The following is a 25,961-nucleotide window of genomic DNA, read 5'->3' as shown; positions in this document are numbered from 1 at the left end:
GATAATAACGCGGGGAGATAAAAGTAGCGTCAATTGTAGAGTATGCTTCATCATCCATTGACTATTTTTTCTTGTATGGCACTTCTAAAAGGACCTGTTACTTTGTCAATGTAAAATTCGCATTCGGCGCAGTGGAAAATGGGTTGCATTGATACGCGTTGAAGCGCTAGAATACTATACGCCGGCATCCGCTATCTCTCTTACGGCGACTCAATGCTACGTCTCCGGCTAAATGAGTAAGCAATATATCTGGATCTGTAATCTCGTGTTGGTTTGTACATCGATATTTAGGTATTCAATATCTACAATTTGCATGTTTGACCTATGTATTTATTATTTAATGGTTGAAATACATTGGGCGGATATGTCTGCCAAGCCATCCAAAGGTCCTTGTGTCTTATATACGAGCGTATATCATATCAAACTGATGATAAAGGCACCCATTACTCTTGTCCAAATAGTTTGATTTTGTACCAAGATTGATCTATTAATCTCTGCAATCATATCTCATCTACTAGTGCCACCCAACGCTCGTATGATCTGAGGCCCCGTAATCCGTTTCTTGACTTCGTTATCTACCATCCTAGCAACTATGCCCCCAACACCCACATCACCAGAATCGTCCAAATCCACCGCGGATTCTTTTGCAGCCTCATGAACAATTGAGTACCACCGGTTCATTGCTTCCACAGCAGCAAAAGTTTCCGGCCCTCCGCCTCTTATGCGGGAAATATGCCATACCAAAAGCGGCGACTGCAATTCTGGGAGGGGGATCATGCCCAAGAGAAAGAGCGTGACGACTCCGAGAGCAAAGATATCAGCCGCGGCTCCACGCTCACCTTTCTTCGCATACTCAGGAGGGATGTACCATGGTGATCCTGCAGTGTGTACATGTCCATTGGACGACCATCCAAAATCAATGAGAACCGGTCCCCTCTGTTTAGAGTAGAGGATATTCGCCGGCTTTATGTCATCATGCGTGATGCCCTTGCTGTGAATGAAATTGAGGGCATCGGTAATACCATAGAGCACCTTTTTTGCGTCTGAATTGTTCAGCGTGCAATAGGGGTTTCTTCCATGTTCGCGATAGCATTGTAAACTAGGCGCGTTTACATGTTCCATGTATATCGACAGCAATCTTGCGTCATAGCCAAAAACAGTTGCAATAGCGGGCTAGAGTAGCGTTAGCACTGCATACTATTGACTGATGAATTCGTGATATCAACTCACATGCTGGTTTACTTTGAAATGATTTCTCACTTCATTCAACCAATGTTTGCCCACAGCAGAGATATTCACCCCTTGCTTTGAAATAGGATCGTAATCCAACTTGCTTCGCCATACTTTGACTGCTATTGACTTTTCCGGGAAACTCGAGTGGTGTGCTTTGAAAACAATCGAGTTTCTTTGATCTGATATATCATCCTTGCGGGTAATTGTATAGTCTTCTTCTTGAGTGGCGCTGGCAATCTTCACAGCGTCGCCAAGCCGAAGGTGTTCCAGTGGATGACATATACCTGACAGAATGCTCATGTCAGGTCTGTCCGTGTTTGAAATTGTCTTAACGGTAATCAGCTCGTTGGCTGGCGGTGGAGGTGGTGATGCTGTTGTTTGGATGATGGTGGTAGCATTGGACTCGTCAGTTGCCTCCTGTAACTTTGCCCTCTTGACGTCCGGCGGGCCGAGCTCGGATGATGTTGTCTCAAGAGCCCTCTTTTTACCTCTCGCTACTTGGCTGGGAGGCTCTGCGACAGAAACATAGCCGCGTGGGAAGATGTTGATATCGAAAAGATGCTCGTCCCATGCAGAAATCCGGTACGAAGAATTAAGGGGGACTTTTCCGAGAGGCCCGAGTTTCAATGGTTCATTCCGGCTGGAGAGTGGCAGCGGCCTGATAGCTATCGGCTCCACGGTGGATTGGGTCATGTTGCATAACAGTATAAAGTCGCTGCTCGGATCGAACACAAGGTCCAGACAGATGATTTTGCCTCGGCTGGTCCGGCGAGTACGTCTCTGGTCCGTTGGCGATGCCGCGATCTGTACACTGTAACCGACGTCGTGTTGCGATTGCATAAGAGTTAATTCGCCAGCGGCATGGGGGACGTGTCTTCCGGACATTCCAAGCGCTTGAGCATTGATATTGACCACCGTATTCATGTTGAAATTGAGAGTGGCTCTTCTAATGCATTGCCGGCATGGCGTTTGAATGGCCACTTGTTTCTCGTCGCTACCTTCGTTGTTGGGGGTAGCATCGTCCGGCTTTGTTGCCTTTTCCCTCGTAGTATTGGCAGCGCTCTGCTCTGGCCGAGAGCTCAATTCTTTTTTATGTTTGACCATGGCATCAAGCTCGGCCGAAGCGATGGGATTTGTGGCTCCGGGCGATGATACCCTTTCGGATTGAGGATTCGTTTGCTTGAGAATCGCCTCGAACTCGCTCGCCGAAAGAGGGTTGGTAGTATTGGATGGTGGAATATATCTTGACTGAGTAGCGCACTCTTTATTATGGCTGATGTTTGCTCTCAATTCGGAGGCAGTGAAGGGATTGGTATCATTGGAAGACTGGATATTGGTGATTGGAGTGTTGCACCCTTCGTTGTGTGTTGTGCTCGCGTTTATTTCGCTAGTAGCTAAAGGATTGGTGCTTTGGGCAGACGATTGAACTAATTTTGACTGGGTATTGCACCAGCCATTATGTTCAGCATTCGCTTTCAATTCGGAAGAGGTGAAAGGGTTGGTATGCTGGGATGCTCCCAGGCTGTTCTCGCTGGCTGCTTGCTGAATGGCTTGCTCCATTGATAACGCAGAATGTGATCTCGGATGGAACAAAGAACTTGACACTACCTAATACTTGGTAGGTTTTTTTACAGAAGATTTAGAGAAATAAGGACATCTCGTTCTACGAAAGGCAGGGCAACTTTTAGGTTGCTGTAATCGTACAGTGTCATGTTAGTCGCGTTTCAAACTCTCCACCGAAACCACACTCTGAATTGGCGCCTGACTGCCGCATGTCAACTTCAAATGCTTTCAGACTGCGAGCAACAGAACAGACAGTGCTACAAAGATCATAGCGCCATATTCGGATAGCAGGCTATTGCCTCAATCTGAGCTACGCCATCTGTGCAAAAGCCCCGGCTCTTACCGCCCATTGCCCATTGGCCATGGAGTGAGGGGTCTCAAGACCTGCCAGCCTTTGAATGGCTGCAGTCAGCAAGGGAGGAAAGGTAGAGCGAGATTGCACGAGCAATTGCAAGAGTTGAATGAGTGGGTTCAGTGGCAACGATGCCGATCGTGGCAGCCATCCTAATGCAGCTGGACCAATATGTGTTGCCGTGGCTGCATAACAGCTCATGACTGCAGGAGTTTCTCTGACGTGGCACAAAAGGTAACATTTGCGAGATTCGACTAGTCTCCTCCGCAGATATAGCCACATCTACACTTGTTCCAGTATGCATTAGCCATTGATGTTCTGCTCGTGGTGTGGGCACTGCTAGCGAGTATGACAGCCCCTGGATTCTAGGTTTTAGCACACCAGGGCTCCATAAGATTTCGATCCAAGCGATTGACAGTTCTAGGTAGTGACAATATTGGCAACTTTCATTGATCAGCTGTTGATTGCAATAATAGATTGAAAAATAGATTTATAGTTGCTTACTTTCTGATTATACTTGATACAGGGCTTTTAAGCACTTTTGGATCTTTCAAGAGGTCGAACCGAAGATTGAATAGCATCGTCAGAATAGTTTGCAGGCACAGAATTAGTAGCTACCTCTGTTGTGGATATCTATACCTAAGACAATGGACAAGGTTGTAATTCAAGAATACTTACTGGAACAACGATTGAAAATCTTGATAAAAGCTTGGAGGTATGTTGAAACACCAAATATTGTCTTCAATCACACGTTTATCTTTATGTGTTCGATATGTACTTTATTTTGTTTGTCTCGGTAGAAACTTTAAATAAGACCTGAGCTAACAATAAAGTGGCTCGAGAATCTGGTTATAGCTTCGTTTAATCGCCCACGACGTTTTAGTCAAATTGAACTTTATTTTGTATGATATTTGTAATTGGGTTTATGCTTTCACTACATGAAGGTCTATGAATTAGCCGATTCGTATCCAGTCCAACATTTTTCCAGTCAGTCTCCAACCAACATCCAACTTCCTATTCTGTTCCCCTCCAACATTCCTGAATTTTGCGCTTTCTTTCCAATATGTGCGCGCGCTTATCCCCAGCTTCCATCACGTGAGTTATGGGGGTCGACTGTTGTTGTGCTACCACCGCCCCAATCAATTCCAGCAAGCTGTATATACGCCGATTGATTATCATTATTCAATTTCAAATGGATCCTGTACTTCCCAAGCCCGATTATCTACGTGATTTGGAGTGGTATTGGCCTTTTGCCAAATTCCCCCTCGACCCAAACGATCTTTTTACCACGCTTCATGACCGCTTTAATACCAGACCATTTCCTTTACAAGACCCTACTGCATTCCACAGAGATGTGTATGAATGTGCTGATAACTCAGATACAATAGACGAGTTTTACTCGCAACTAGAACAACGCAAGGCTCAGCGAATAGAAGAAATGTCTGAAGGGTGGGATGAAGTCAGTACTTTACTTGTGTCGTTCCCTACTTTACTATCTTGCCAGTTGTGCTACGATCCAGAGACCCGTGATGTCAAGATGAAGCCAGGTACCAAAAATGACTCGATGGCCCAGCGGCAGTTCGCCTTTCTTCAATATGCGCGCTGCATGTCATTTGACAATCTGGTAACGTTTTTTGACGGCTATGTTAGAGACCAAAGAGAAGAACAGGAGAGGATTAGACGCCGGGCAGATGAAGGCATCGAGAGGATGAGGAGGGCGCGGGCCGCTAAGCGCGCAGCCGCCGCGTCTGGATCTGGAGCCATCGAGGCGACTTCTTCAGGCTCACCACGCAGTGCATCTTCCAGAATAACACGCAGCAAGCGGAAGTCGCCTCGCAATGCGCCGTATTCAAATTCACAAAGCCCGGCGGCTTCAGCAGTTGCTACTGAGAAGCCAGAGCCCGCATCGTCCTCGAGGCGGATCGGCCCGCACCAAGCCGACAGGCTGCCGCCGGGACAAACAGCCGAGAGTTCAAAAGTCGGAAAGAAGAGAATTGACGAAGATGCGCCTAGATCTACTGGAAAGAGACGGCGCATGGCCAGAGAAGACGTTGGCGCCGAAGATGTCGATTCAGAGAGACTTGCTGTTGGGCAAGACCAATCAGGGGCTCCAGAGGCTGCGCCGACTCCTGCGCGTCGCAAGAAGCGAAAATCAGTGGACGATTTTTCAGGACAAAGAGGGAAGAAAAGGGCTAGAACAACTGACAGTCCAAGCAAGAGGTTAAGGCAATCTCCAAGACGATCAGCTAATCAAGATCAACCAGGTAGAGCCCCCTCGTCAACTGAGAGAGACTCTAGTATTCCCTCTACTGCAGTGCCTTCCAACTACGATCCAGAGGCGGTAGACGAGGATCGAATACAAGGGAACCCTGTACTCGAACCAAACAAAGCCTTCTACATAGAAGAGCCCACCCAATCACCTTCAGACAGAAATCAAAGAGATACAGTGGATCGCAGCCCGTCTATTCTGTCTGAGATCCATGATATGACGCAGATACCCGTACAAGATTACGACGGAGAACTTGCCCACTTACACACGGCGCACCAATTCATTGACCCAAACAGAGCCTTCTACACAGAAGAGCCTAGTCGGTCGCCATCAGGGAGGAATTCAGAGATCACTCAAGCAAATCAGGAGATTACACAAGCAGATGATGATGACCTTGCGGATGAACGTACTACCATGACTTCTACTAGAGCAGCAGAACGGAAATCACCCAAAAGAAAGCTTCAAAAGAAGCCTCGAACCTCGAACCGACAACGAGTCGACAAGAGACGCTCAATCAAAGAGCAAAATCCATCATCGCCGAAGAAACAATCTCGACGGAAAACCCCCCAAGAGCGAAACCCCTCGCCGCCCACACAACGGCTTTTACGCTCCACACGGTCGTCTAGAAGAGACGCTGGACAGGAACTGTGGTTTCTTGGTGATGATTCCGTGGCCCGCGCCGTTGGGAATATAAAGCGGACATAGTTCTGGTCTCTGTTCATCATGCCATGAAATTCAAAGCAAGATCTAAGGGGCTTCAGCGCCAAGTGCTGGTCGACTTTGGAGTCATACCCGTTAACCTGGCAGGGCCGGGGGCAGCGGGCAGTCTTTCTTGTTCGACTAACGGCTCGCATGCCGATTGGTTCATCTTCTAGCATGGTCGTTAATCTGACAGGGTCGGAGGCAGCGGCGTAGCTGAAGAAGGGCTGATGGCGATGTGGTCGGCTCGGGAAGATATGGTCGTTATCCTGGCAGGGCTGGGTGCAGCGGCGAAATCTTCAGAGGCCTTGAGCGGAGTCTTTAGAACTTCTTGGAATGAATGGGTTGAATGAGGAGTGAAAAGGGAATACGTCAATATCAGGGATGAATAAGGGGTGTGTATATACGTTGGTTCGTTGGCGATAATGAGAAATCGGGCGGCGGCTAAATATATATTAATTTTAATAGAAGGCAATGAAAACACTTTGGATTCGAAAAGAAAAGAAGAAAAGTAAAAAGCAAATAGCAATTTTATGGCATTGTAATTAATGACATAATACTTTCAAGAGATTTGCCAATTCGAGCGCTTCCACGCTTGTGCTGCGACTCATATTTGGACATCTCCAAATATCGTGATTTTTTCAAAAGTGTCTCTAATTTGTAAAGAGTTTTGTCTATCCATTGCACCCAATACCTGCTCTCCAGCACCATCGCCGTTGCGCGCCAAACCAGACCCTGGTTCAAGCAAATCCGTGTAAGACCCGGTTTAACATGGGCGTCCCAGCCACCATCCGATGGCGATCCCATCAAGCGCGGTAAAGAAACGACTTGATGTGGAGGGTGGCTACATGTATCCATCATCTCAGGTATCAAATGCTATAGAGGCAGTAGCTAGGAGATTTTGTCTTGACGGCGGCCATTTCTAATTTGTGGCGGGAGCACTACCATATGGCCTCAAACTTACAAAATATAGCCGGGGATCCTCGCACTTAGGCTAGTCTTAAGCATGGAGCGGGTTCTTATAATACGCGAGGAGATCTATTTCAAGCCCTTCTCCGTGAAGCAAGGATTGCCACCGTCGCAATTGAAGCATTCGATGTAGTGACCGGCCAAATGAACTTGGCTATGGCAAAGCCTCAGCGGGAGAATGGTCATTATTAAGACTGGGTATTTTCGATTCCGCTATGTTTCACATGTACGACGGTGTGAATGCAAGGGACAGCAACAGCAACGCCCTCGAATTAGCAATTATATTCATATGATCGGGAAAGGATGCCATGCGCTAACCTGTAACGGTTGGACGTATTGGCAACTGGCTGCGTGAAGGACTCATTATACCATCGCAAGTGGGAGAAGGCATCTCCTTGAAGGTTAGCTAGATAAGCGCATGGAACTAGATTTAATTTCTATCTGTGGCGGTTCTAAGAGGTGTAGTCTATCTATAATACAGAGAGTTCCGAGGAAAAACGAATAATCCAGTAATCCCAGTAATAGTAAGCAATGATTCCAATATAGGCCATGATAACGACTGTGGAAATATAATGAGAGCGAAGAGAATAGAATAGAAATGGTGCGGCGGCATAGATGACTATCATCATATTCCCACTTTGGCGCCTTGATCTAAGACTCGGCCTTTTTGGTCGCCTTGGTCCTGAGCTTCATCATGACGAACACGAGCCCGTAACAGCCAATCACAAAGATAACAACAATGCCGGCATTTCTCCATCCATAGTATTTCTCATTAAGGTTAAGGGTCCGGAGATAATCGCCACCCTGGGTGTACTGACACACACGGCAAGCGTCGGTGTCCTCTGGGTTCAGGAGATTTATAGCCGCGCCCATGCCTTGCTGGTAAACAGAAAGGTATTCTTGACAGGTCTGGTTGGGGGCTGGATTAAATACAGCAAGTTCATCGGATCTGCAGCGGACAGGCTTATCCCAGGAAGTGAAGACGAGCAAAGAACTCATGAGGTAGTTGAAAGGATCAAGGTAGTAGATCCTGGCAAGTGAGACTGTTAGAAACTGCTGGAACCACCAAGGTATCATCAATGTAACAGTAGAATATTCACTTACCAGTATCTCCAGAACGCCTGGATTTGGCTGTAGGGTGTCATGACGCCACAGAATGAGACCAGACTTGTAATAACTAGGGGGTTGACAAGAGCTGCAAACACGGCGTTGGGGGTATACGCGGCAATCATTTGCCCAATGCCAGTATAAAGACACTCGTACATGACCTACAAGACTGTTAAATATGCCCCTGCAATAGTACGGAGGAGGTCTTACCACGACGAAGAAGACACTGCCAGCATGCTCTGGTGCGGTAGGAAGGCCACAAGTAAAGTACCAGCAGACGTAATATAACAACGCACAAACAAGTAAATATGGAATTTCCGAGACGATGAGACCGGTCACAAAGGGGGCCCAGTGATACATCTTGCTCTTCTTCTCTCGTGCCTCATAGATGTCGCGGCGGCTGATGAAGAGAGGCTGCAGCTGGGCAATGACGCCTGGCGCAACAAAGATAAAGTTGAAAACGGTAAAGAGGTTCTTCTGAAGGTCTGTGAGACTATCGCCAATCATCCAAAAGGTGAAGCCGTTTAAGAGCGCCAGGCTAATGTGCATGGCGACCTTATTATCGACGTATTGGGTGTTCCGGAAGAGGGAGATGTTCATGCGATGGGTTACTTGTTTGACCTGCGTCCACATGGAAGCTGCAAACTCGTGTCCGTCATCACTGGCCCCCGAAGGTCGAGCGGCAGCCTCTGCGATAATCCGGTCCAGGTCTTTGGAGAGCTGGTCGTGTTCGGGTGATTGCAGCCATATATGATTCCAATCTTGATTCCAATCCGGGTGCCCATTCCCTGATACTACATCAATCATGTGCTCGGCAGGATTTGCTTCAGGAGGACAAGGAGCTCCACGACGACCAAAATAGTCCTTGATTGTGTTTGCATTTTGGCCAATATCACCAAAATATACAGTCTTTCCGCCTTTTGCGAGCAACAAGAGAGTATCAAACTGCGCAAAAAGCTGTGCCGAAGGCTGATGGATGGTGACCAAGACAGCTTGTCCGGCATCTGCAAGTTTTCGAAGGAAGCGTACGGTATTGTAAGCGGCCTGGCCGTCAAGTCCGGACGTAGGTTCATCGAGAAAGATGAGGATTTCCGGTTTCGCTACCAATTCTACGGCAATAGTAAGACGCTTGCGTTGCTCAACTGAGAGGCCGGCACCTGGACGACCCACGAGCGTATGTTCGAGGTCATTTAGTTCCAGGAGGCCAACAATGGTGTCTACATATCGCAGCTTTTCTTCGGTAGATGTGTTGCGAGACTGGCGCAAGAGGGCTGAGAATTCAAGAGCCTCGCGTACAGTCGCCAAAGGCTCGTGGATATCCAGCTGTTCGACGTAACCGGCCGAGCGTTGGAAAGAAATAGGAATAGGACGGCCATCGACCAAGACGGATCCGTGAATAGTGCCTTCGGTTTTCCGTTGTGCGAGGACGTCAAGAAGTGTTGTCTTGCCGGCACCAGAAGACCCCATCAACGCGCCGAGCATACCGGGTTTGACGTAGCCCTGTACGTTGTCAAGAAGGACGAGGTCACCGTCGGCGGTTTTGACAGTATACGTCAGATTCTTCCAGGTTAAGATGCTTCGGTTGCGTAGGAGGTCGTTGCCGAGGTTTTCGTCCGGTGTGGCGGTTCCAGATTCGGCCGCGGGCTTCTCGGTAACTCGCTCTTCCTCGTCTCGGGATGCAAACAGATGCTTCGACTTGTGTTGCTGCTCTCGAGGAACAAGGAGATTGCGGCCCCCTTCTCCCAGCTGCCTCCACCGGGAGGTGAAGAAGATGGTGAGGGCAACAAACAGAACCCACCACGCGCAGTTGATGCCAAAGTTGCGCCAGACGTGGCGGTGACTGAAGGACATATGCGCCAGGTAGTCATCGCCTGTGAGGCTCGTGGCACCGGGCAATGCGCCGCCAACGCCAGCACATGATTGCCCGCCAATTCCTTCAGTGTAGCCAGGACCGTTGGGTATAAGATTTGGGCCAACACAGGGAATATGCTGGCCATGGAATTCGTTTCCGAGAAGAGCTTCAAATCCGTAGGCCATGGGGTTGATCCAGAAAATCCAGCCAAACCACGGATGCATCTCGGGCTTGATGATCATGTAACCCATATAGACAAACAAGGCAACGGTTGAAAGGCCCGAGACCTTGGACGCGGCGTCAAAGGTGGGGAACGCGGCACCGATGAGTCGGAAGAGAGCCGTCATGGACAAGGCCGTCATGTAGTTGGTGACCAGATAAGTAAAGAAAGCTGCTGCGGTCATCTTCAAACCGACCATGAAGTAGAGAACGAGACCAAAGTGTGAAACCTGGAATAGGAGTATGGGCAAGTCTGCAGCGACTTGGGCAATGCAGATGGCGGCTGGGTGATACAAGGCAAAGGAGCGATGCTTGGCTAGAACGGGTCGACCAGTAAAAGAGTCTGTAACTTCCGAAAAAGCAATCAGAGCATTGTACAGGATGGAGAAGAACAGCGCACCGCCCTTGAGGAAGAGGCCAGCCGAGTTGTTGGGAGCAGAGTAAAAGAGAGAGCCGCCGAGAAGAGACTGGATAACCGTTGCGCCTTGCTTCATGAACAGCGTCGACTTGTCTCCCCACATGATCTGATACTGCCTGATAACAGCCGCCTTGATTTGCGTCAAGAAGTCGGCAGTAACTGACGATCTCTTGGGCACGCCCCTGTGCTTCTCGCGAGCGACCATTTCTCTGAAGACGGCTGTATTTTCCGCCGCCTCCTCGCTCACTGGGTAACTCTGGCATTCATCTAGCATGCTCAGCTTGATCAGAGATTGGTTGTATGCCGCAAGGATTTCATCCGCAGTCCGCGGGAACGTATCTTCATATCCAGGGGCAACGAGGCGCTCAGTGGGAACTGTCACGCCCGTCAGAAAATCTGCGCGGTTGGAGCCGGAGTCTCGCATGAAACCGAGGCCCTCCATAAACGGCACAGCCTCGCGCTGAGGCCCGTAGAAAATCTGCTTGCCCTCATCAAGGACGAGTACCTTGTCGAAGTGTTCGTAGATACCGTTGCCCGCCTGATAGAGCGTGACGATGGTGGTGAGGCCGAGCACATCTGTCATGACTCTGATTGCCTTGAGCCACTCAAGAGCTGTGCTGGCGTCGAGGCCTCTGGTAGAGCTGTCCCAGCAGAAGACGCTTGCGCGCGTCGTCAAGCATTCCAGAATAGACACCCGCTTCCTCTCTCCTCCAGAGACACCCCTGATAAAGGCGTCTCCCACCTTGGTATGGGCCGCGTGAGAGATGCCTACCGACCGTAGGAGGAAGTCCTTATAGGACTGGGCGTATTCCTCGTGTGTCTTGATTCCCGGGGGCAGGTGATAGGGGGCCTTCATGCGGGCGGCGAAGTCAATGGTATCCTCAACAGTCAGGTTTGGGAAGAAGATTTCCTCTTCAGTATTCATGATGATCTGGCCGCGATATTCTTTTGCTTCATCTGCGGACATGTTACCGAAAGTGACGTCTCCGGTGACCTCTTCGTAGCCGCGCCTATTGTTTGCGAGCACGCTCAGCAACGTCGTGCAGCCTGATCCAGGACGTCCAAGAACAAGCAGCATCTCTCCGGGCTTGACACACCCATACGAGTTATCGATAATCTTCTTCGTGAGAGCTCCTTTGTTGCCCTTGTGTAAGAGATTAAACTGGGAGAGGACATTTTCGTTGAACGTGGCGTCGCTGCTGATGCCTGTGACAGTGAGGTTTTGCCAGGTCACGCCGAGTTTCCTGGGTTTCTCGCCGCCTTGCTCATCTCGTATGCGTATCGATTCAAGCTCGGGTGCCATGTGCCATGTCGTCTGGCTGCGGGAGGGGGTTGCTTTCTCTCCATCAGACTCGACTTTGTGGGTATAAGGTGTTCCTTTGGCTGTGATGGAATCACTATCCACGGCTGACGAACTGAGGCTCATTTCGAGATTTGGAAGCTGTTCTCGAAAGAACATGCCATGTGGAATGAGCGATGGCTGTATGGGCCGAATGCAAAGGCCGGCAGATTCATACCGGCATATATAAGAAGCCCTCGAGATTGCGGACATGCGGAGCGCCCTGATTGTAATTGAGCCATAGCTTGTGATTGCAAAGGCAACGTAAGAACTTCTGTCGCCGGAAGGCGGAACTTTGATCAATTTCTCAGCATCAAAGCCTCCGGAGCGTGGAGCGTGCACCGGAGGCTTTGCATGATATCGCTGCACTGTAGCGTGCTGGATCTCATATCCACTGGTCCCGCCGTCCAGATCGCGCGACGAGGGTTCAGCTTCTAAGTGGTTGACGGTAAAGCTCTACTAGGTACATACCGCCAATCTAACATCGAAAATACAATCGGAATATTCCATTAACAGAGCTTATCTGCCCTATACCCAACCATCACTAATCATCAATTTGCCTAATCCAAACAGAGTTCGATAGGCTCGACTAGGATGAGTTGCCGGCGGCTTTGCAAAACCGTCCGCGGAGGCTTTAAGAGACTCCATGTCATTTCCCTAGCACGCATCCCGTGTCACCCCGATCCAGGCTCATTCACATTCACATACCTCACTCAGTATCTCGCTAGGAGCATCTTGTCATGGGCCTCACATCGATTCATCCATCGCAAAGACGCTTCTCTTGTCAGGCCTGCAGGAAAAACAAGTCGAGATGCCAGCGCCTGGATCGAGATGACTTGAAATGCGCAAGGTGCACCATGCTCAGCGTGGAGTGCATCACCGGATCGCAGAGGAAAATCGGAAGACCACGGCGGCCAAAGCCTTCTGGCATAGCTCAGGGAGATGATTCACTCCACGAAGGGGGACCGCAGTTGGATTGGAGCAGGGCCATGTCCCCAGCCCAAGTCACTGCTAGGGCAATGGATGATGCATTCACTCAGGCCCTGACGTGGCCAACCACTGGAATGGACTCACTCGACCCATATTCGACTTCATGGGATACCAACTTTAACTTTGATCAGACCAACTCCTTGTTTAGCTACGACCCAGGCATCGCAATCCCAACTCCACGCTCGCTCCAGACGCCCGCGGGAACGGCATCAGCCGCCAACAGCCCTCCCTTTGCTCCGATCGAGACCATAGCCATACCAGGGCCGGAAACAGCAGACGTCCTCGATGCCTCCGATGATTTACGCAGGCTTTCCAAGATGAACATCGATTTGCACATCTGTGTTACAACTATCAAGATGCATATAACTACTCTAGACTTCAATAGCGTAACCTATCAGAAAAGCCCATTGTGCATCGACAATCTGACCCTGGCCGAATTCATGCTCAAGACATCTCAAGACTTTCTGTTGATTCTCACGAGGCTTCTCGGCAGCCGGTCATCACTTGGCCTACTGTGTGCTTCAGATACCGCAGATACACCCTTTTCAAAGTTGCTTCAAAACAATCACCTCAATCTATCCTCCAACTCCATCTTATCCTCCCCTGTCGCCACCTCAGAGCCATTGTCCGCGCCTCTCGCGCTCACCATCACGAGTATCTTTACCCAGATGCTTTCGATCTATGAGCTGATCCTCGAATACATCACCACTCGGGTCGAGCGAATCGATATTGACCCCATCGCCCCTATTCCTGGTCTTATGTTTGGGGGAACACCCGTGGAGAAACCGTGTATACAGGGTATGCTGTTTTGCGAAGTTATTGAATATCTACTACAGAAGACAGAGCAGGTGTTGGGCATCGCTTCTGTGTCCGAAGGTGGTGACGTGGGTTTGCTGTCGACGCGACAAATAAGTGTGCTTTGGAGTGAGTTGAATGGAAGACACCCTATCATTCCCGGTCATGCCATTATGACGCCTGCCAATATGAGGAGATTATTTGGAAAAGTGGCATTTATCTTCAAACAGCTTTCCTAGGTTCATAAAGATAAATACTTATGTCGCATTGACTAATAACGGCCAAAATCATAATTCGCCAATCAACGTCGACGTATCAAGCGCTTCACGGCGTATTAAGCGCTTCAAGTTGTCTTTAAAGATACTCAACTTTTCCTCTCCATAACACCCCGCCCCGATATCGTAGAGGGCGTCTAGAGATTCAGTGTCATCGCCTGTAGCAACCTGAATAAATTTGCGACATATCTCCATGCGATTGTTGCGGTGTAGTGCGGCAATCCAAATTGCCTCGGCCATGTGGGATTTCTCCGTGAATTGCCAGTCGCCCGACCACTCAAGAGCTTTGCCCAGCTCTGCGTTGTAGTATGCTCGATATCGTCCCAGTGTCTCTGGAGAGTCCTCCGATTCGGCTATCTTTGGCCAACCATACATCAGAGGATCCCAATCGCGCGTGATCCATCCTGGATATCTGGCATATCCTACAAATCGTGGCATTGTCTGGGCGAGGTCCCAGTCAATAAGTCCGGTAACAGTACCTTGGTCATCCACCATGACATTCTGCGAGTCGAAGTCGGGGAGAGATAGAACAAAACCAGGCGGAGAATCAAGTGTTGGTCCGCAATCTACAATGGCTTCAAACACCTTCGCCTCCGCTTTGTCCCATACATTTTCGTTGGAGCTTGCAATCATACTTTCCTGGAGAAACGCAGAGGTAGAGTCAAATGGACCTGAAGTGGCAACCTGAAGCCCGCCATCTTCCTCTTCGCGCCAGTCGTACAAAGGCCCAATGACAGTTGAGCCAGATCCGTCTTCCATAATAGACCCCATTTTGTCAAAGGTAAAACAGGAGAACCGAGCCATGATCCGTGAGATGCTTGTCAGAATCCTCAAGCGCAACTCTTCTCGTGGCAAGATGCCTGAGTCGTCAAACCAAACCTTAGACACGGGTTTCCCGGCTATAAAGCTCATGCATAGATACGGCGCACCAATCTCGTTGTTGTCAGTAGTGTCCAGGGCGTATATTTCTGGCACTGGAATCGTAGTTTTGCTCCGAATGAGGCGTATCGTGGCAACTTGTGATTCCATAGCGCGTGCTGCAGTCAGTGTCATTCCGGAACCCCAGCCCGTGGCAGGAACTCGGATCACGAGCTTAACACTCTCTAATTCAACAACATAAGTGATGTTGTATGAGCCGCTAATTCGTGCAATAAGCTTGCCACTAGACTTGGGTAGATGCAGGCATCGGCTTGCAATGTTGGAAGCGAGAAGGACGAGAGACTCTGCCGTAATGGCCACGAGGGGACCAAAAGTTTCGGGGTCTGGGTCATCCATGAAAGAGTGTAGACACCGACGGCAATCGCGTTGCAGCGGAAGTGTAGGAGGGCGCTTCGAATGAGATCCGGGGCAGATGAGGTACTGGGGTGTTGGAATGTGAGGGCGTGAGGTTGGGAGGCTTGAGGTGGAGGTTACAGCTGCAATTACCGGTGATCGTGAACCAATGGGGTCCAACATCGGTAGTAAATGGGCTACTTGCCAAAAGTTACCTGTAAATGGAATACGGAGTACTATTGTTTACCATCCCTCTTACCCTCCTTTTCAAGCTCTAGGCATTAAACTTCACGCTGTGTTTACTGCACGCTTCTTGTAAGAACTTATAACAAACAGCTTTATTTAGGTCCATCCCGGCGCTTCACAGCCGAGAATCAGACTAAGTGCCCATCAAGTACGACAGAGTGGGGCGTAGAGTTTATAAGGCTAAATGCCGGATGAGTCTCTTAACCAAGAGACGCTCGCGTAGCTCAGTTGGTTAGAGCTTCGTACTAATACTTCAGCGTCAGTTGAAATCTTAGTGATGCGGAGGCCGCAGGTTCAAGCCCTGCCGTGAGCATTCTTTTTGCGGTCGCCACAAAAATGTGGCGGAGAATTCATGGGGGTTTTTTTTTCTTTTTTTTTTTCTTTTTTCTTTTGGAATATTTTTCTTCTGTAAATGCAATTGCATACATACACAAGAGCCAGCATTTATGTATTTCTTTTGCTGAACTTCAGTAGATAGACCTTTGGACGTTGCAAGAGATAAAAGCGGAACTGGGAAGTTTCGTTATGTCAATTTCAAATTCCATCATACCATATATATGCTAACTATGTTCCACAAAACCGTCCAAGCATGTTTCTAGTATCTTTACCCATTGCGCCATATAACCCGCAAATTTTGATATCCAACTTGCAACCCCGAATGACCGTCATGGTATACTACTCATGGCTTCTGCTCACGTCCGTCGAGCCACTTGCTCATATACGGTCCATCTAGCCAGTAGCCGAGCTTCTTGTAATAGCTCCTCACACCAACACCCGAGATGACGCTAATCTTGTCACTGCCGTGCTCCTCTCTTGCTATCCGCTCCGCCTCTTCCATAAGCAGGGTGCCGAAACCTTGGTGCTGGAACTTGCGCGGGTCACGCGCATGAATTGGTACCGCAGTGCCGTAAACGTGAAGCTCTCGAATCATACTGGTAGGCTGACCAATAAGCTCCTCCCGGTAAGTATACTTTTCGGTGCATTTTCGGAGTCGCAGGAGAGCGACCAGAATATCTTGCTTTGGATCTTCATAGGCGAGGAACGTCTCCCATCCGCCGTTGGCAGCATAGTCCCGGCGGACCAGTTCGATCTGATTTGGCCTAATCTTGTGCTTGACTTCATTGACTCCGACTTCTCTGGTTCTTACGTCTCGGCATGTGGTACCGAAATCCTTCATCCTTGCCAAGGCCAGCTCGCGCAGATTTCCGTTCTCGACACCAGAGGTCACCAGTGGCATGGGTATATCTCGCTGGACACGGTAGATACGAGTCCACGGAGGAATGAGAGCCATTATCCGTGCCACCAGATCGATAAGTTCGTTGGGTGTGTAATTTTGATATCTTCCTGTCCGCCACAGCTCATAAAGACCGGTACCTCGAATGACTAGAGTCGGGTAAATTTTCAAACCATCAGTTCTGAAAGCAGGGTTTTCAAAATACTCTCTGAATTGGTCGAGATCACGCTCCATCCCCACATTGGGCAAATCAGGCATCATATGGCTGACGACCTTGTAGCCGGCATCCTTGGCCAAACAGAACGTCTCTGCCACGGCCGCCACCGTATGGCCTCGGTTTGTGTCTCGAGCAACATCTTCATACAGAGACTGCACTCCAATCTCTAGCCGTGTGCAGCCATATCTCAGCATGTCCGTAAGATGCGGCTGCAGGCAGTAATCCGGCCGTGTCTCGATGGTAATGCCGACGCATTTGATGTTGCTCATCTCTCCGGCTTCGACCGCCTCGTCAACTTTGGAAGTCTGATATCCACTCAGGGCGTTATGTAGCTGGGCGATGAAGTCTTCTCGGTATGACTCAGGCAGCGACATAAAGGTTCCTCCCATGATGATATATTCAACTTTGTCCACAGAGTGTCCTAGAGACTTGAGCTGGTCCACTCGGCCTCGCGCCTGCTCGAATGGGTCGTAACGAGCGCGAATAGCTCTCATTGAAGTGGGCTCGTATCCGGTATAAGACTGTGTGCTGTACTCGAAATCTGAATCAGGTCCTCCTGGGCAGTAAACGCAAATGTTGCCAGTGTATGCAATGTGTGGGCATCGATGCGGTTTGCACATGACAGCGACAACGGCAATACCAGAAGATGTTCCTGTTGTCAAATTAGCTTTATATTCCAGTACATTCTCGAATTCATCTTAATCTTACGAATCGGCTTTGCGATCAGCTTAGGGAGGATGTATTTCTTGTAGTGTTCGGGAATTGCAGCAATGATGGCCGTAAGAGGAGGAATGTTGGCCAGCTTGTGCCTCTTCGCCAGCTTCGCTCGCAGAGAGTTGAGGTTGATATCTCTTCCTGGTCGTCCATTCTTCGTTGCCTCATGATCTTCAATCAAAGCGTTGGCGAGATCTGCGCAGCATCGCAAGAAGCGCTCGCTCTCTGGCGCAAGTGCGACGGTCTTCTTCTGCGACGTAGCAGTCGCCGTAATCGTGGCCGTCGCCATATTCGTTGATTTTCTTTCCAGTTGATTGTTTACTCTTCAATGATGGCGACAAATCAATTTTCAAAAGGTCGGCTCAGGCGTCTTTGAAGCAACAGAATGTTGATATTTAGTGCCCCTCCCGTTGATGTTCGATAAGAACTTTTGGTGGACTATCGCTCTAGTGGGGGCGATTTTTCAAGGTTTGAAACGGACGCCAAAAGCGTATCCATTTGAAACTGTAAATCCTAACCCGCTTAGTTCCGTTTCTCTTCATGCACGTTGCCCCTCACCGTATCCCTCCGCGCCAAAAATCAACCACAAGAAAAAAAAACGTGCCGCTTCGGAAAAAGCAAACTGCCGGGCCCCCGGCAGCACCCGAATTCAGAGCTGCCAGAGCCGGTAATTTGCTGCCGTATCGACGTAGCTTCAAAACCTCTCCAATTCGCTCTTCCTCCCCTCCAGCGTTGCATTCGCGGCGCTTCCTTTTCCCCAAAAAATCTCGGAAATCTCTCCTCTCCTTTTTCCCTCTTTTCTTCCTCCCTCCTTCACAACCATGCAGGCCATTCCCAGAACCGCCGCGCGCTCTGCGGCGCTGCGCAACGCTGCCCGCCGTGGCTACAGCTCGGCCAGCTCGCCCTACGCCAAGACCATCGAGAACCTGCGCATTAACGGCGAGACCAAGGTTATCTTCCAAGGCTTCACTGGAAAGCAGGGAACGTATGTTGCTCGGCACCGGCTCGCAGACAGGAGATCTGAGGAGGGGGGAACGGCTATGATGGTGCGAAGTGGATGCTAATTGTGTAAATGCGCAGTTTCCACGCCCAGCAAGCCATTGAGTACGGTACGATAAAGCCTCGGAATATCGCTGCGCACAAACGTTGGATGCGAATGCTCACACTGCGCCGGTCTAGGAACCAAGGTTGTTGGCGGAACAAACCCCAAGAAGGCTGGCCAGACACATCTCGACCTGCCCGTCTTCAAGAACGTCTCCGACGCCGTCAAGGAGACTGGAGCCACCGCCACTGCGCTTTTCGTCCCGTATGCGACCCTCGTATATCCTGAATATTATATCGCCGCTTGATACTGACCCTCTATCGCTAAGCCCCCCTCTGGCCGCCGCCGGTATCGAAGAGGCTCTCCAGGCTGAGATCCCCCTCGCCGTCTGCATCACCGAGGGAATTCCTCAACATGGTCAGAGCTTAGCCCCACCATAGATGTCTATATCTCTTCGTCCCAATAGCTAACCATGGCGAAACGTTTCCGAATTTCAGACATGGTCCGCATCACCCAGATGCTCAAGACCCAGTCCAAGACCCGTCTGGTCGGCCCCAACTGCCCCGGCATCATCGCCCCCGGCCAGTGCAAGATCGGCATCATGCCCGGCTTCATCCACAAGCGCGGCCGCATCGGCATCGTCTCCCGCTCCGGCACCCTGACCTACGAGGCCGTCAACCAGACCACCCAGGCCGGCCTCGGCCAGTCCCTCGTCGTCGGCATCGGCGGTGACCCCTTCAGCGGTACCAACTTCATCGACTGCCTGAAGGTCTTCATCGAGGACGAGGAGACGGACGGCATTATCATGATTGGCGAGATTGGTGGCTCCGCCGAGGAGGACGCCGCCGAGTTCCTCAAGCAGGCCAACACCGTCAACGGCGGCAAGCCCGTCGTCAGCTTCATCGCCGGCATCTCCGCTCCCCCCGGCCGCCGAATGGGCCACGCCGGTGCCATCGTCTCCGGCGGCAAGGGTGGTGCTGACTCCAAGATTGCCGCCCTGGAGAACGCCGGCGTCATTGTGGAGCGCTCGCCCGCTGGTCTGGGCAAGGCCCTCTACAACGAGTTTGTCCGCCGCGACCTGCTGTAAAATTACAAGTCTCTCTTTTTCCTTCTCCTCTTTTTTAAATTGGCGAAATGAGATGATTTACAGTAAGAAAAATGAAGACAGTGGACTTTTAACTTAATCATATTCATAATTTAAAATTCATTAAATACATGAAAAAAAGTTTATACATGGAGGGAGTGGAGGTTGTAGAAAATGGATGTTGATAGGTTCCTGGAGCATGTGGATAGGAAGGGGAAACGGAAGAACAAGCTCCTTTCCTTCATAGAAAAAGGGCTGTATTTGTTTTCACTCTAGTCTATTGTCGTAGATTCGTGATAGATTAGGTGTCATGGGAGAGCAATTGTACCACTTACGCGTTCTCAAGTCTAGCAGTAGATCGTTTACATTCCTAACAGGTGAGTCCTGATGATAGTTATATCAAAAAGTCGAACCCTTGCTATCAAAAACGCAAAGGTTGATGAGGTAATCACTTAAAGAATGTAAAACAAACAGATTTCAAAAAAATATTTATTGTAATTCAAAGAATCGAGTATAACTAAAATTATCAGACGCTTTATCGAAGTGTAATATGCTAATCCGGACCGCATAACTCCATTTTTGTGAACGATATACCCGATTGAATGCACTTCTTGGAGGTATTCATGCTGGCTCCTCAAAACCGAACACCGCTTGGAGATTTCAAGCTGCCTGGCTGCTGACCTGCTTCGCAAATCAGTAGTCTCATGGTAAAGGAGTAGCCCCATCATATGGATTATGACAAAAGAACAAGGAAAAAACAAGACGAAAAAAATTCATAATCAAAGTCCAAGCATCAGTTTGAATAAAACTCCAGCCCATAGTCGCCCTCTCACTGTCTCAATAAGTGACGCTGGTTAACTGCAGTTACTACTGCTCGCCAAGCAGCCGTGCAGTAATGTCACCGACTTGCGCATCTGTCAATTGGTAATCTCTGCCGTTGTTGCGATCAATACCGAAATACACCAATGTTTCCACGACTCTATCAACTTCAAAGCCCATACTTGTGAATCTTTCAACCAACGCTCGGTGGTATCCAAGATAACTATGACACATTTCGCATTAGCTTCTCCTTGTACCTTTTCCATCATCATCATTACTCGGGACATACTGGCGTTGATCTTCACCCCGGGGTTGTACCCTAGCCAAGCCGTTGAATCTCGCTGTATTTAGTCGCGGCTGTAGGGGAGCGCCAGCATATTTAACAGCCCAGTCGTGAGCCATGACAACGAAAGCATCTGGTTCGGTCAATAACATGTTGGCAACTTCGGCGTCCTGCGGATCCGACGGATTGGGATTTTCGAGTAGCATTCTAATAGAAAGCAGCGCCGTTTTTATAGTCTGAACTGGTGACCAGTTTGTTTTGAGGATGTCGAGACAAATTGCGCCCTGAGAGAAGATATTGGGGTCAGAAAGGAAAGAAAATATAGCTTTCTAGGTGATCGAAAACCACAGCATCATTCTGCTCTACTCCTCCACACCACACACTACAGGGACAGGAGAGGCGGGGTCTAGGCTGAGCTAGCTGTAACGAATCCAGGGATGAGAGGACGCACCGTCTGGCTGGAAACATTTGGATGCCAGATTTTTGTTTCAAACTGCATCTGCGGAGGCTTGAATGGATATTGGCCGTCGAGCGTAATCCGAATAAAGTACTTGCCACCCGCATATGGCGTGTCTCCGGGGCCATGGAACCAGCCTTGAAGGTGAGTGAGTGACTCGTTGACGGGAGAGGCGTGGATGCCCGAGTTGTCCTTGTCCTCTGTCAAGTCCTGCAGCTCCTTGATGACACGGCGATCCCTGCTACTCGACATGGCGTTTGAAGGTCGTCGTGTTTATCGTGGACGGAGCGGGTGGTTCCAGTTGGAGAAAAAAGGCGAAGGAGCGCAGTCGAAGCAGAGTGCGTGATGCTGGATAACGAAACACTGATGGAGCTTGTCGAGGCGGGAAAGCGAGTCGTCTTGAGCAGCTGGGGGCGAGAAGCAGGTCGAGGCGCTGTGTAGACGCTGCCTTAGAGAGCAGAATGTGTAGAAGCAGAAAAGGCAGCGAGGCCAGCAGCTTCTCAGTAGCGCATGGCTGAGGGTGAGGGGCGGCAGCGGCTATCGACGTCAGGCCAGCTCCCACTGCGGGACACCACTTGCCTTAGCGGGGTGCGACTTGACTTTGCTGCGCTGAGGCTTGTCAACAGCACCTTGCACTGGCTTCGCAATCAGAGCACAGCGACCCGGATGGCGCCTAGTGTTGCCTGGGAGCTGACGCTGGCCGGGCTGTGCGTCTGTGGGCGAGCGCAGGGACGGACGTTGCGCCGAATCAGATGTGAGCATCATCACCGAAGAGCTTGGTGCAAACTCTCCGGCGCATTCTAGAGCGAGGTGGGTAACTGGCGGCGGAACCCATTTTGCGGCGCTCCGAATTGGCGTCTTTGCTCGCCTACAAGAGCAGACAAAAGTGGCCTTGGCTGCTGAACGAGCATGGATCGGAAAATCTCGTGTGCGCTCTGAAACGAACACGGCCGAGGTGGCTGGATGAGATGGAGCAGCGTAGCAGATGTTGGCGCTTTCTACTGCGGAAAGGTAGAGGTAGTCTAGCAATTAGCATGGGGAGATATAATCCATGCAAATATGCATGTGCGTTGCAGCAGCTTTATTGGAGGCGTCTAGCCAAGCTGCTGCTGCTTATGTGAGCTTTCAGCTGCGGGAGTAGATACGTTGTTGGCCATGTCGTACTGGAATCCATTCACACAAGCATAGGTAAACAGGACAGGCAATTTGGGCAATCTCAATTCCATAGATTTAGTCCTATCGCGGCTTAGTAGAGTCGATGGTCTCTTTTGGAACCTAATTTAGAATTCATCAACGAAGCTGACGGTTGGACGTTCTCATGTCATTGCTCTAGTCACGTGCAGAGCTGGCAGATGCACGCACGTGACTAGGCTGGAGCTGTCGTGTCTCTCTGGCGCCTAGCCGGAGCAGCCTGGCATGCTCTGAGCCGTATCGCCTTAGTCAAGTAGCGAGTTACCTCTCCATCACATCAGCCATTACGCCTCTTCTCCAACTGCGCTTCTTTCATATAGACGTGCATCTTGGAGGAGGACTGCGAATCATCAAAACACCTCAAAGCAGGGCTTTCCGGAGCTTGATTCGTCACAATGGTGAGCTCTATTGCGTCATCCTTGACCTTCCTGCCTTTGCATTGTGCTGACAATTGTTGTTCTAGGGTCAAGGACCATCTGGTATGGGAGGCGAAGGGGGAAGGAATGAGAAAGACAAGAAGGTATACAATCCCTTTACTGTGCTTGAAATCGACGGAGAAAGACGATAGAAGTCGAATACTAAGACCCTGTGTAGAAGGACAAGCCCAAGTACGAACCCCCGCCAAGGCCAACAACCCGGGTCGGCCGCAAGAAGAGAAAGGCTGGCGGTAGCAGCGCTGCTGCCAAGCTTCCAGCAGTTTACCCCACGAGCCGATGCAAGCTTCGACTGCTTCGCATGCAGAGAATCCACGATCACCTGCTCCTCGAAGAAGAATACGTCGAGAACCAAGAGCGACTACGAAAGGCCAAGGCTGCCAAGGAAGGACAAACGGCCGGTCCCGATGTCGATGCTGATCGTCTAGCTGATGAACGTGGCCGGGTGGACGACATGAGAGGAAGCCCGATGAGCGTCGGTACGCTGGAAGAGCTCATTGACGACGACCATGCCATCGTGAGCAGCACGACTGGTCCTGAGTACTATGTCAGCATCATGAGCTTTGTAGACAAAGACCTTCTCGAGCCCGGTGCCAGCGTTCTTCTGCACCATAAGAGCGTCAGCATTGTTGGAGTTTTAACCGATGATGCCGACCCCATTGTCAGCGTGATGAAACTCGACAAGGCGCCGACCGAATCCTACGCCGATATTGGTGGTCTGGAGCAGCAGATTCAAGAAGTTCGAGAGTCAGTCGAACTGCCTCTACTGCATCCCGAGCTGTATGAGGAGATGGGCATCAAACCCCCCAAGGGTGTCATTCTATATGGCGCCCCTGGTACTGGAAAGACGCTGTTGGCCAAGGCTGTTGCCAACCAGACATCTGCTACGTTCTTGCGTATTGTCGGCAGTGAGCTGATTCAGAAATACCTGGGAGATGGTCCCCGGTTGGTGCGACAATTGTTCCAAGTTGGTCAACCCCTTTGTTTCTTGATTCTAACAATCCAGTGACTTGTCATGCTAACAAAAAGCTAGGTTGCCGGAGAAAACGCACCTTCAATCGTGTTTATTGACGAAATTGATGCTATTGGCACAAAGCGATACGATTCTACATCTGGAGGAGAGCGTGAAGTTCAGCGAACAATGTTGGAGCTTCTCAATCAGTTGGACGGCTTCGACGACCGTGGTGACGTCAAGGTTATTATGGCGACGAACAAGATTGACACGCTGGATCCTGCATTGATCCGACCTGGTCGAATTGACCGAAAGATTCTGTTTGAGAATCCCGATCAGAACACGAAGCGCAAGATCTTTACCCTGCACACTTCCAAGATGAACCTAAACGACGATGTCGACCTAGACGAGTTTATTTCACAAAAGGATGATCTATCCGGCGCTGACATCAAGGCTATCTGCTCAGAAGCTGGTATGATGGCCCTGCGTGAACGGCGCATGCGCGTTCAGATGGCGGATTTCAGGTCTGCTCGAGAGCGGGTATTGCGTACCAAGCAGGAGGGTGAGCCGGAGGGTCTATATCTGTAATGAACGGGACTATATCAGCGATAGTAGTAGTAGCAGCGCTTTATGGGGCGAGAGGTGCCTATAGCCTGGATCTTTTATAGCAACATGATGTGCTTGAGGCTATCGGCAACGTCATTCAAGTACGTGTTAATGCATCAGAAACCAAATCACAAAGCAATCACAAAAAAGTAATTCTGTCATATAGTGTGCCTGCCAACGACCAATTACGCAAGGATATCATTTAATACACAGAAGCACGCCAAACTCATATTTTCTCGCCTAGCTATTACTCCAGACTCTTGACATCGTCAAATTGCTTGACTTGAACGTCTTTCCATGCTCCATCAGACGTGACGTCGGTTCCTGGCGATGACGTGCCGCTGCTGTGAGGGAAAACACCTGCCGGCGCATGGTGGTACAACCATCTAGCGACGACAAAGCTCCCTACCGACGATCCCCAGCATAGCACCGCAAGGGCCGATGTGATGAATAGCGTAGGAATCAAGAATAGACTTGCGACGCCGGTCCAGAAGAGCGTGAAGATGACAGCTGCACAAAGGGTGAGAAAGAAGGTGGAAAGGGCAAATGAGATGAAAAGTAGGATGGGGAGCAGCGAGAAGAGGACTTGAAAGGCGATGAATGACTGTGCAGTTTTGTTAGCTACAAAGTAATTTTTTTTTTTTTGTTCATAAATTATTGTGAAAGAGGAGCACAAACAAATAGTATCGGCTGGTCAGAGGCGAATGAAGCGGTTGTGTCGTAAGCGCGTTGGCGAGTTGAGGGCGAGATGAGGGAGTCAAGGGAGCGATGCGCATAGGACGATGCGCTGGATAGGAGGCTTGCAGCTGTCTGGCGGGCGTCTTCAGCTTTGGAATCGCTGCTATTTTTGGTGGGTGCCATTGTGGTGGACATGGCTTTGGATTTGGGAAGCTGCCAGTTGTTTTTGCTCTTTTTTCCTTGAAATGTGTGAAGTTGGATGTTGAAATTTGGTCGTGTTGGATATATAGAGAGCTATGCGTCTATGGCGACGGTATGATGCAAGAGGTTGGGATGAAATTGGAGATGGGCAGAAATGAGATCTGATGGGCGCTATTAGTGGGGGCGGCTAGGGGAAGCGGCTGCGGCTGGGCTGCAGGAGAAGCAATGTGGAGGTGGAGATGGAAGAGGGAAGTTTGAACTTTTTGTTTGCTGTTGATGTTAGAGACACTGAGAAAGGGGCTGGGATGGCGTCTTATTTTTAGTTGGTGAATGGGGTGACGTTTGACCACGTGGGCTGGAGGTGTTTGGCATGCTGGAACGAGAGTACAAGTACATGTAATTAATGGGAAATACAAAGGAGCTGGTAAGCGGGATGAGCTTTATGATGATG

The 25,961-nt window shown here is 49.9% G+C and overlaps 10 protein-coding genes across 10 annotated transcripts; 5 read left to right on the top strand and 5 right to left on the bottom strand.

The window, feature by feature from the left end:
* Positions 1 to 507: 507 nt before the first annotated feature.
* Positions 508 to 2,793, bottom strand: TGAM01_v210277 (hypothetical protein; the record flags this gene model as incomplete). Its single annotated transcript, XM_018809656.1, has 2 exons — positions 508 to 1,173; positions 1,231 to 2,793. The coding sequence occupies 2 exons, from the start codon at positions 2,791 to 2,793 to the stop codon at positions 508 to 510; spliced, it is 2,229 nt and encodes a 742-aa protein (XP_018657165.1).
* Positions 2,794 to 4,340: 1,547 nt separating this feature from the next.
* Positions 4,341 to 6,122, top strand: TGAM01_v210276 (hypothetical protein; the record flags this gene model as incomplete). The annotated part of the gene is made up of 1 exon (XM_018809655.1): positions 4,341 to 6,122. One exon carries the CDS (start codon positions 4,341 to 4,343, stop codon positions 6,120 to 6,122), a length of 1,782 nt encoding a protein of 593 aa, XP_018657164.1.
* Positions 6,123 to 7,736: 1,614 nt separating this feature from the next.
* TGAM01_v210275 (ATPase) lies at positions 7,737 to 12,107 on the bottom strand (the record flags this gene model as incomplete). The annotated part of the gene is made up of 3 exons (XM_024550757.1): positions 7,737 to 8,115; positions 8,190 to 8,353; positions 8,403 to 12,107. 3 exons carry the CDS (start codon positions 12,105 to 12,107, stop codon positions 7,737 to 7,739), a joined length of 4,248 nt encoding a protein of 1,415 aa, XP_024404501.1.
* A 770-nt stretch (positions 12,108 to 12,877) lies between these two features.
* On the top strand, positions 12,878 to 14,044 carry TGAM01_v210274 (hypothetical protein; the record flags this gene model as incomplete). Its single annotated transcript, XM_018809653.1, has 1 exon — positions 12,878 to 14,044. One exon carries the CDS (start codon positions 12,878 to 12,880, stop codon positions 14,042 to 14,044), a length of 1,167 nt encoding a protein of 388 aa, XP_018657162.1.
* Positions 14,045 to 14,092: 48 nt separating this feature from the next.
* Positions 14,093 to 15,535, bottom strand: TGAM01_v210273 (hypothetical protein; the record flags this gene model as incomplete). The annotated part of the gene is made up of 1 exon (XM_018809652.2): positions 14,093 to 15,535. One exon carries the CDS (start codon positions 15,533 to 15,535, stop codon positions 14,093 to 14,095), a length of 1,443 nt encoding a protein of 480 aa, XP_018657161.2.
* Positions 15,536 to 18,584: 3,049 nt separating this feature from the next.
* Positions 18,585 to 19,245, top strand: TGAM01_v210272 (succinyl-CoA ligase subunit alpha-1; the record flags this gene model as incomplete). Its single annotated transcript, XM_018809650.2, has 4 exons — positions 18,585 to 18,748; positions 18,844 to 18,872; positions 18,943 to 19,069; positions 19,134 to 19,245. 4 exons carry the CDS (start codon positions 18,585 to 18,587, stop codon positions 19,243 to 19,245), a joined length of 432 nt encoding a protein of 143 aa, XP_018657159.2.
* Positions 19,246 to 19,277: 32 nt separating this feature from the next.
* Positions 19,278 to 19,892, top strand: TGAM01_v210271 (succinyl-CoA ligase (GDP-forming) subunit alpha, mitochondrial; the record flags this gene model as incomplete). The annotated part of the gene is made up of 1 exon (XM_024550756.1): positions 19,278 to 19,892. One exon carries the CDS (start codon positions 19,278 to 19,280, stop codon positions 19,890 to 19,892), a length of 615 nt encoding a protein of 204 aa, XP_024404500.1.
* An 864-nt stretch (positions 19,893 to 20,756) lies between these two features.
* Positions 20,757 to 21,700, bottom strand: TGAM01_v210270 (ubiquitin-conjugating enzyme; the record flags this gene model as incomplete). The annotated part of the gene is made up of 3 exons (XM_018809649.1): positions 20,757 to 20,931; positions 20,998 to 21,275; positions 21,443 to 21,700. 3 exons carry the CDS (start codon positions 21,698 to 21,700, stop codon positions 20,757 to 20,759), a joined length of 711 nt encoding a protein of 236 aa, XP_018657158.1.
* A 1,334-nt stretch (positions 21,701 to 23,034) lies between these two features.
* Positions 23,035 to 24,613, top strand: TGAM01_v210269 (26S protease regulatory subunit 4; the record flags this gene model as incomplete). The annotated part of the gene is made up of 4 exons (XM_018809648.2): positions 23,035 to 23,037; positions 23,103 to 23,159; positions 23,234 to 24,040; positions 24,107 to 24,613. 4 exons carry the CDS (start codon positions 23,035 to 23,037, stop codon positions 24,611 to 24,613), a joined length of 1,374 nt encoding a protein of 457 aa, XP_018657157.1.
* A 265-nt stretch (positions 24,614 to 24,878) lies between these two features.
* On the bottom strand, positions 24,879 to 25,492 carry TGAM01_v210268 (hypothetical protein; the record flags this gene model as incomplete). Its single annotated transcript, XM_018809647.1, has 2 exons — positions 24,879 to 25,235; positions 25,310 to 25,492. The coding sequence occupies 2 exons, from the start codon at positions 25,490 to 25,492 to the stop codon at positions 24,879 to 24,881; spliced, it is 540 nt and encodes a 179-aa protein (XP_018657156.1).
* Between the last annotated feature and the right edge of the window lie 469 nt (positions 25,493 to 25,961).

This window comes from Trichoderma gamsii, assembly GCF_001481775.2.
Source record: "Trichoderma gamsii strain T6085 chromosome Unknown Scaffold_59.2, whole genome shotgun sequence".
Lineage (NCBI taxonomy): Eukaryota > Fungi > Ascomycota > Sordariomycetes > Hypocreales > Hypocreaceae > Trichoderma > Trichoderma gamsii.
This window is presented reverse-complemented; position numbering and strand designations above follow the sequence as displayed.